General features: G+C 43.2%; 1 protein-coding gene across 4 annotated transcripts in view; it reads left to right on the top strand.

Moving 5' to 3' along the window:
* dop1b (DOP1 leucine zipper like protein B) overlaps nt 1–9,449 on the top strand; it is a 36,121-nt gene extending 26,672 nt beyond the window's left edge. For all 4 annotated transcript variants that reach the window (XM_080902356.1, XM_080902357.1, XM_080902358.1 and 1 more), the window contains 19 exons: nt 22–1,600; nt 1,720–1,819; nt 1,908–2,099; nt 2,296–2,418; nt 2,506–2,640; nt 2,735–2,790; nt 2,896–3,000; nt 3,180–3,246; nt 3,334–3,493; nt 4,651–4,733; nt 4,819–4,928; nt 5,006–5,155; nt 5,435–5,496; nt 5,710–5,838; nt 5,943–6,079; nt 6,167–6,222; nt 6,313–6,456; nt 6,580–6,712; nt 8,402–9,449. In XM_080902356.1, coding sequence (XP_080758482.1) covers nt 22–1,600; nt 1,720–1,819; nt 1,908–2,099; nt 2,296–2,418; nt 2,506–2,640; nt 2,735–2,790; nt 2,896–3,000; nt 3,180–3,246; nt 3,334–3,493; nt 4,651–4,733; nt 4,819–4,928; nt 5,006–5,155; nt 5,435–5,496; nt 5,710–5,838; nt 5,943–6,079; nt 6,167–6,222; nt 6,313–6,456; nt 6,580–6,712; nt 8,402–8,659 — 3,779 coding nt within the window. In that variant the 3' untranslated portion in view covers nt 8,660–9,449. The remainder of the gene's footprint in view (nt 1–21; nt 1,601–1,719; nt 1,820–1,907; nt 2,100–2,295; nt 2,419–2,505; nt 2,641–2,734; nt 2,791–2,895; nt 3,001–3,179; nt 3,247–3,333; nt 3,494–4,650; nt 4,734–4,818; nt 4,929–5,005; nt 5,156–5,434; nt 5,497–5,709; nt 5,839–5,942; nt 6,080–6,166; nt 6,223–6,312; nt 6,457–6,579; nt 6,713–8,401) is intronic.
* Nucleotides 9,450–9,520: the final 71 nt, after the last annotated feature.

Consider the following 9,520-nt stretch of genomic DNA (forward strand, 5'->3'; position numbering starts at 1 on the left):
AACACGTCCATCGTTTTTAAGGTAACCTGAAGATTTTAAACAGTAGAAGTCGAAGCTCAAGCAAAACCTCGGGATCAGCGGACACAATGGCAACAGAAGTCATCACCTTAAATGTCCTGAACATTGTGGACCGAGAGTCCTTGTGGGCAGAGTTGGACAGCGGCCCAGATCCTGCAAAACCACCAGACAGCTTAGTGGCATCCAGGAGCGAGAGTGAAGAGACGGAAGAAGGAGAGGAAGAGGACGAGGAGGAGGCTGAAAGTGAACACACTGAGTCAGCTGACACCAGCGGTGCTCAGGTTTCCACAGATAACACCAGCTCAAGCTCGACTCCATATCCCAGCATTGAGGAAGGAGGAATGGTCAACGGGCTGCGGAGGGTTGAGTCTGGGCACACGCAGGCATCTGATTCACTGTCAAGTGAAGATGAGGAGGACTTGGAGCTGGAAGCCATGGCCAAGTCTCGCCTGTTAAAACAGGAACGTGAAAAGAGAGAAGCCATCGACTCCCTGTTCCGCCACGTGCTGCTGTACCCTGTGGCGGGTGGTTGGCGCCATCTGCTCCAAGGCTTGGGGCTGCTGGACAGTTTGATGAGGAGCAGTGCTGAGTGCCCTCTGGTGGATGCTCTATCCTTCACCTCGCTCGACACAAGCTCCGCTGCACATTTAAACCTGGTGTCTAACCTTCTGCAGCGTCACCAACAGGCCCAAGATGGCAAGAACTTCTACGGGTGCCTCCTTTCCCCCTCCTCCACTCCTTCCGCACCCCCGTCCCTGCTCATTGAACTGCTGGTTTCATTGTGCCTGCGATTCCTTCGCTCTCATTACCCTTCCTATCTGAGCCTGAGTCCCCTTGACCTGCAGGGGAACAGAGAGGTTCAGGTGAAAAGCGTGGCGGTGTTGACCCGCATTGTGAACCAGCTCTGCTGCACAGCGCGAGGACAGGATGCGTCCGATATGGAGTCCATCCGCAGACTCCTCTCTGGTTGTAAAGTGCAGCAGTATGCTCTGCTTACACTTTCTGCATCTATGTACATTAGCCAGAGGGGGACAGCCAAAGGACAATCTAAAGGTGTGGAGCTGCTAGAGGAGCAGGGAGGCCTGTCGGAGGAAAGTCTGGTGAATTTCGGGGCAGGAGGTGGACAGGAACAATACCCCTTACAGATGGAATTGCTCAACCTTCTCCAGGCTCTAATAGTCCTGGAATACCATGTGTGGTCAGGTAGAGCTGCCTCAACAGCTGGGCCTGGCGGGACACCTGGCCAACCAGGGGAGACTCGTGAATCATCACCTGCCAGCACCCCCCTTGCTCGCGAGTGGCAGACTGCAGTCCTTTTCCAACAGTCTATCAAAGCAGCCCAGTACGTCCAAAGCCACCCGATCACAGCCCAAGGCATGTTTGTTTCTGCTGCAGCCAGGGCTCTGCAGCCCCAATACGGCTATGCCATGCACCCCCACTGGGTGTCGCTGCTTTGCTCCTCTCTGCCATACTTGGGACGTTCATTAGGCATCATTGTCACTCCGCTCATCAGTCAGATCTGCAGAAACCTGGACGAGCTCGTCAAGCTCTATGAGCATGATGGAGGGAAGACAAACCAGAGGTAACCTAAATACACAGGATTTAACAGGATATGAAAATAGGAATTCCTAGAATGGGATTTTGAATATTAGTTGTACATTTAATGCAACATTTTCTTTCTTTCTTCTGACTTTTTACCAGTCTGAGTAGTAGGAAGGAGAACATTGCCCCTGATTACCCACTGACTCTGTTGGAGGGTCTGACCACCATTACACACTATTGTCTACTGGACAACAAAAGGGTAAAAAATAGAGCACAGATACAGTATGTACTTCTTACATCTACAACCACTTAATGCTCATTTTATTTCCTCTCTGGCTTTCCGTCAGTCCCTCGTAGCCTGCGACCCTGTGGATGTCCGTAACGCACGCAACGCTGTGATTGAGGCGCTGCCACAGATGCTCAGTAGCATGGCATTGTTATGGGGCGTGGTCATGAGGGAAGAGTTTCAGCGGCGCGCATCGGACTCTGGCCAGAGCAGCAGACACACTTCTACCTCTGTTTATTTCAGAACGACCAAGGTGTGTATTTGCTGTTTATAAAAGTCGAAAAGTGGGGAATCGGCAATAGCCGTAAGCTTTTCTGTGCAGCACTGAGTTTTGTTCACAGTGTTGGAACTATGTTAACTGTAGACTGCATCATCGCAGTCATCATTAATGCCGCATGTGTTGTTGAAGAAGTCATGAACTCATCCAGACACAATGTTGCCATTTCTAGGTCTTGCGGCAGCGGATACTGGAGTTCCTGCTCCCTCTAACTGGTCAGTATGGCGTTCAGGTAATGGCGTCACTTGGAGTCGTGTGGAGCAACAGGAAGAGTAAAAGGAGGCACAAAAACAAAGTAAGACCTACAGTGCGCGTGGAAACGATGAAAGGGCGTTCATATCCGAGTCGCTCGGTGGCAGCTTCACACTCTATTCTCCTTCAGGTTTTGCCCGTAGCCAGCGAGTCTCGTCAGACCATCGTGGAGATGGTGAAATCACTGAGCACTTTGCACACAGACACTGTCCTACATTTGGTCAAAGAGGTGGTGAAAAAACCACATCAGATCAAAGGAGAACAGGTACAAAAACACAGGTGCATGGAAAGACATTTAAGATTTGTAATTTGTACATTTCTTGAATCTTTTTTTTCTTTCCCATTTTTCTCTCCATTAGAAGTCGACACTGGTCGATATCCCCATGTTGCAGTTCAGCTTCACCTATATCCAGAGGTATGAGCAAGAACATAATTCAAGCACAAACCAAGGCTTTATATAGATCAGAAAAATGCTCTAAAAATAATCCCATTTTGAAACCATCTCTTCTTCCCTACATAGTATTTCAGCTCAGGCTCTGCAGGAAAACATTGCACCTCTCCTCAGTCTGTTACGGGAGTCTGTTCAGCTCAACCTGGCCCCCCCTGGACATTTCTTACTCCTGGGGTCAGTTCTCATCTTAACTTGACTACCAGTAGTATTTAGAACATCTTTTGAAAAGTAGGATTATTAATTCTGCCACAGAAACTGATGTAGATGCTTCGATGTATTAAATCTTGTTCATATTTAACTTGTTTGTGTCAGTTGGGAGGATTTGATGTTTAGTAACAGATTCTCTCTTGCAGAATCCTGAATGACTTTGTCAACAGGCTCCCTAACCTGGACAATAAGAAGGATACTAGAGATCTGCAGGTGAGATGCTGTGTGCTAATGTAAGTGAAAGCAGTGGATTGACTCAGTAAGCAGGTGCAAGTGTTTAATTATTAAATTGTTGCACAGGAGGTGACTCAGAGGATCCTTGAAGCAGTAGGTGGGATTGCAGGGTCATCTCTGGAGCAGACTAGCTGGCTCAGCCGTAGCCTTGAGGTCAAAGTTCAACCTCAAGTGTGCCCGGAAGCTGATGAGCCAGATGACGGTGATGGGGATGGCGACCATTGTGGTAACTTTCTTTGACAAATGTGTCACCTTGACTGTGATACGGCCATTTGCCTGTTGCTTGAGGAAAGTTAAGACATGGGTATAAATGCAGGCCTCAGTCATGTTGGACCTAGCAGAGATTGCTAACCGCCATAAAATAAGCTTGAGGCTGTTGTGTTCACAATTTATTAATTTCTTTTATTTGTTGCATTTCACATCTGAATGTCCTTGAATCCCAAGCCCAGCTTCCTGCCTGAATGGGTGTATTTCTTTGAGTTAAAGGGGGGCCTATTATAATTTTCTGCTTAAACTGAGTAATAGTTTAAACTCAAATGGCATCATCATTCAATATCTATGGGAGCAGTGCAGACATACAGTGAATGTTATATGGGTATTTTATTATCAGTCTATATCCAGTTCAGGGCCACGGGAGGGCTACACCCTGTCAGCAGTCTTTCAAAGAGCACTTTTTTCAGTTGTAGATAAGTTATCTAAAGTTCAGTACCAGGACCATACCATAAACACTCCCCTTCCTTTTGTATCAAACTTACCCAACATCTCTGTTTGTTTTCATTTAGAAGAAGAATAGCCCTTTATTGTCCTTGCACATGTACAACGTAATTGGGTGGGTTGGTGTATAATCATTTGTCTACAGGCCGTTCAAACCAAGCAAAGATGGTGTTGAGGTCCTCTGGTGTCAGAGGTTTGGGGGCTCTGGCCTTTGTAGTTATTGAGAGTTCTGGTACCTCTCCAGGCCCTCTCTCCCCCTCCTGTAGGCCTCCTTGGCCTGTTTGATGCCCCTCTTCGGGTTCGCTCTTGCAGTGCTGTACAGAGTTCTGATCAGACCCTGTAATTCACTCTTCATCCAAGGTTTTCCGTTAGGGTCTCCAGGTCCTGCTGTTCAAAGATGTACCAGTCTGTCCGATCCGAACAGTCCTGTAATTAGAGGAGAGCATCATCTGGCCATGTTTTAATGACCCAGGTGTTCGTTTTTCTTTCACATTACGGGCTGGCGACCATGATAGCGAATCATTGCTTGAGGGTTCTTGTCTACTTCATTTTTTTACTTTGCCATTCTAGATTCAAAGCACTAACATGGTCAGACGTAGTGGCCACAGCACCCACACACCTCTTATTACAACTAACAAACTATCTTGCTGTTCTTTCTGTCCTTGACAGAGTCAGCAGCTCAAGCTAGCACCATGGTCTCCTCTTCTGCTCCCTCAGTTTACAGCGTGCAGGCTCTTGTACTTCTGGCTGAGGTGGGATTTTATTTGTTATTAAATAAATGGATTCATGGTTTGTCTGCGCTTCAGGCACTATTTAGCACACTTTCTAACCATGTAGATCTTGGCACCGCTTCTGGACATGGTGTATCGCAGTGACGAGAAGGAGAAAGCTGTTCCTCTCATCTCACGTCTCATGTATTATGTTTTCCCCTACCTGAAGAACCACAGGTAACTTGGATAATCTTAACACCTTTGGTCTCATAGGGCTTAATGGAATTCTTTAACTTTAACTTTTTCTCCTGCAGTGCCTACAACATGCCCAGCTTTGAGGCGGGTGCACAACTTCTTAGCAGTCTGAGTGGGTATGCCTATACCAAAAGGGCCTGGAAGAAAGAGGTCTTTGAGCTTTTCATGGACCCCCTCTTCTTCACAATGGATGCCTCTTGTGCACAAAGGTTAGTAATATTTGTGTGTTGGATGTCAATTTCTAATACACAAAAGTATTTACTTTCACCTTAAGATGCCCCATTAGTGTCATATAACAGCTATGTACTTTTTATTGCATCTAATTCAAAGAACATAAAAAAAAAAGTTGGATTAATTAAAAAAACCAAACTTTTCCCTTATTTTAATTTCATGTGAATCTGTTACAAGTTTGAAATTATATTACACATATAACTTTGACATCACCAGCCTCTAATTTCTGCTGCTTGCCTGTTCCGTGTTTTCTGTAGTTGGAAATCCATTATTGACCACCTGCTGACTCATGAGAAGACCATGTTTAAAGACCTCATGAGTGAGTACAGACTCCAGAAGATGTTTAATTCTGGAAAGACACTGAAAGTATAAAAGTGAAGCTTTTGTGTGATAAAAGAGGACATTCAAGGATTCAAAATGATGTGCAGACACAAAAAGAATTTGAACAGAACAGTCGCAGTGTCACTTTTAATAATGTAGTTTACCAATTTAAATGGGCGCTGTTATAAATCTCCATTTCATTGTACTGCAGGCATGCAGAGTAGCTCCCTGAAACTGTTTGCTAACGCTGACCAGAAACCCATGCTGCTGAAACGCCAGGCATTTGCAATGTTCAGCGGAGAACTGGACCAGTACCACCTCTATTTGCCCCTCATTCAAGGTTAGCTGCTGTTACTGGATATTTTGCAAATTTAAAGGTGATCTAGCTCAATCTGACTCAAAAAAACAAGCAAAAAACTGTTTTGTTCTTTCTCTTCCTTCTAGAGCGTCTCACAGAGACTTTACGTATGAACCCCAGCCCTGCTGTTTCAGCCCAGATGTTCCTGATGTTTCGCGTTTTCTTGTTGCGGATTTCCACCCAGCACCTGACATCTCTTTGGCCCATAATGGTTACAGAACTGGTAATGATTAATTTCTCTAAGAACGTGGATTAATACATGGAGCAAACTGTGTTTAGCATCTATTTTCTGTCTGTCTCTGTTTTTCAGATTCGCACTTTTACACGTCTGGAGAAGGCTCTGCAGGTGGACAAAGACAACTCAAAGTGGGTTAATTGTTTTATTGACAAATTCCTGTTTCATTCCACCTTTTTGAGTGTCTAAAAACTTTGCTTTTCTTCTTGTAAATCACCAAGACTGGCTAAAGTGGTGCGTGGAACCCTTGACAGAAATGGACAGGTTAATTTCTCTCAGGCAGAGTTGGACATGTACCTGTCAGCCTGCAAGTTTCTGGACACCTCGCTGGCTTTTCCCCCAGAGCGGATACCACTCTTTCAGATGTAAGAGAGGAAATGGGGTCAAAGGGACTTTAAAGCATGCTTAGATATTTTGTGAGATTGACTAATAATTATTAATTTTGTCTGTTTTTGACTCATTTGCATGATTATCTGTTCATCACACAGGTATCGCTGGGCATTTGTCCCTGAGGTGGATGTAAACCGCTACAGTGGTCCAGAAAATACACTGATAGAAGGTGAACAGGAATGCATACCACACATTGTGAGAGTACTAGAAGGAATACAGCAACGCTATGGGGTAAGAACAGTCAATGTTTCCCCAAATTCAAGTGTTTTGAACTTTTTGAAGTCAAACACTCATAATTAGGGTCACTAGAATGGAGAAAAAATGGGACGAGATGATCATCTTCCTCCAGCATGCAAGGAAAGCAGACCTGCTTAAGCCCGCATTATGTTGCATTCTGCGTTAGCATGTTCCTGAAAATAGCTAGAGAAAAACAGGATTTGTTTTGGTTTCTGGGAGGGTGGAACCGTGCAGGTATCACTAACAACACAGCATTTGTGTATGCTTAAAAATCACATTCATAAATAGAGCCTGATTAGTGTTCTGCATATAGCTTATTGAGTGAGTCAAAAATACACAACATTGGCACCACAGAATAAAAGTTTACAGTTTTACTGCTGTTTACGTTCTCGGGGTATTTTGGTCTGCTCTGACTTTCTAAGAGGGAAATCCAAGTTGAGGGTGTGTTCCACATAAAGCTTCCGACATTCGACTTATTCAGGAATGCACCATGTATACTCTGTTGCAGACATGGACAGGTGAGTAGTCATTCCTGTTCTACTTCTTTGAAGTCCAGCGTCTGTGGTGCATGCATAGTTGGTGCATTGTAATGTAAATACACAAAAAATAGGCAGGCACGGTCACACATCTGATGACGAAATTTATGTCATAGTGGAACCCTTGCAAACCGTAACGGATTCGCCGACGTAGAACGTGTGATCCCTGCTTCACGAGTCATAAACCAGGTCACAATCACGGCCTCACAGTTCAGATATTTGTGGTCTTTCACACCTCCACTTTTCCATAATTTTCATAATAACCATTCAGAAATGTCTCGTATGTTTCTTGAATAAGCACACAGTCTCAAAACTCTCAAACTTGGATGTAAATGCTGTTTGTACAACATGATTTCGAGTGGAACAGTGTAAAAGCACAAGCAGCAGCACATTGTTAAACATTAATAAGATAAGATAAGATAGAACTTTATTAATCCCTCGGGTGGGTTCCTCTGGGAAATTCGATTTCCAAAAAAGCACAGCACCAACAGAAGTTACAGAGTTATACACACACACATATATATAAATACAGAGACAATATAAATAAAATATACGAAGGGGATAAATAGAATAAATAGGAATAAAAATAAAAATACAAGTGAAAATAAAAATACAAGTGAACAGATGGTGGGCATCAGCTTCTTGACGGAGCGTCTTTATACTCCAGCAGCAGCACCACCACATTCTGTAGCTTTAGTGACAAATATCAGGCCTGCTTTGTAGCTTTTTTTTTTCCAACAGACCAGTAACGCTTTTTTAGCCAGTGACACATATGCATGAATGACAAAGGGCTTGGTCACCTAGATGGCGTTTGATGTTCTGTCTTGAGTGCAGATGCCAAAGTAACTCTTGAATTGGAGTTTTTATCAGGAACAAAGTTCAAATAGAGAGCTGTGTTAGATAACACACAACATGAAAGGAACAGTTGTAAGAGGAATACATCAGGAGTTAAAAGTGTCTCACATTTAGTGTATTAGTTTCTCAGAGTTGAAAATCAAAATCACACAATCAAAGTGGAAATGTCAGGGAGGTTTACCTTAAACTTCTTATGTTATCTCTATTTTAATTTAAAATATAGTTTAATAGAAGCTATTTGTAATGTTCAGTCATCTCACTCTGATTATGCTGCCCTGTTGCATGATTTCAGACACTGGACGAGCTGAGTGAGGAAACTTCTACTGAGCATTTGGAGTTCCCCCTCCTCCCTCAGCGCTCCCTCTCCTCCATCACCCAGCTGTTGCCTTTCCTTCGCACCCTTTTTCATTCCTTCCAGAGCCCTCCCACCTCCAGCGATCCCGCAACCTACTTCCCTGTTGCAGACTACCCACCCGCCAGTTCACACGCAGTCCTGATGAGGCTGGAGCACATCGCAGAAGAAGAGTTCCTCGACTCCATGGAGAGCTAGAAAGCCTTTCGTGAACCAGCCATGCAAGCTGAATATGTAAAACGGGCAGAATCACTGATGACGATGTATTGTGAACTAGGAAAAAAAAGGAAATGTTTTGAGATTTTGCTTTTTAATTTCACTGGAAAACAAAGGGATGTTATTTACAACTGACTTTTTTTTGGTATCTGATATGATGGTACTTAACTGTTTATGGAAAATAATTACAAATAATTGGAAAATTCTTCTTTCTGAGCAATTCACATGAGACTGTCCCATTAACATCTTCTGCTTGCTTTATGACTAAAAACAATTGCCATTAATTATAATAATGGAAACCAACGTAAAGTTACCAACGTTTTTTTTATAAAGCATGCATAAAATAATAATGATTGTTCCTGTGACGATTATTTAACTTTTGCACCAATAGGCAGGTTCCCTTTTCAATGATCTTAATGAGTAATATTGTTCATTTGCATAACTGGTTAACTTAAATCTGTAGTACAGCTGTAATCAGGTCTCTCTGACTCAAGAGAATGTGACGACCAAATGTCTCTTGGTAAAAATTCATAATAAGTTATGCTAAGAGTTCTACTGTTAAGTTACTGAATGTGCTTTGTGTATAACAGGGAAATAAGCTCTGGTTTTGCTATTTTTGGTGTTCAAGGGAAATTAGCCTTTCTTTGCAGTTGTTCACTGAAAGTTTTTACAACTGGCCATTGTCTTCTCCTTTTCCACAGTGCTAAATGTTTAAGTTATTTTGAATGTTTAAAAGACCAGGTCAGGTTTTAATTTAGCAAAAATAAAATTGAATAAATTAAACATTAAAATTGAGTGCTGTATTTATTTATTTATTTGGCTGTACAGCTTTAAAGTTACATG

This window comes from Rhamphochromis sp. 'chilingali' (genome assembly GCF_963969265.1).
Source record: "Rhamphochromis sp. 'chilingali' genome assembly, chromosome: 14".
Lineage (NCBI taxonomy): Eukaryota > Metazoa > Chordata > Actinopteri > Cichliformes > Cichlidae > Rhamphochromis > Rhamphochromis sp. 'chilingali'.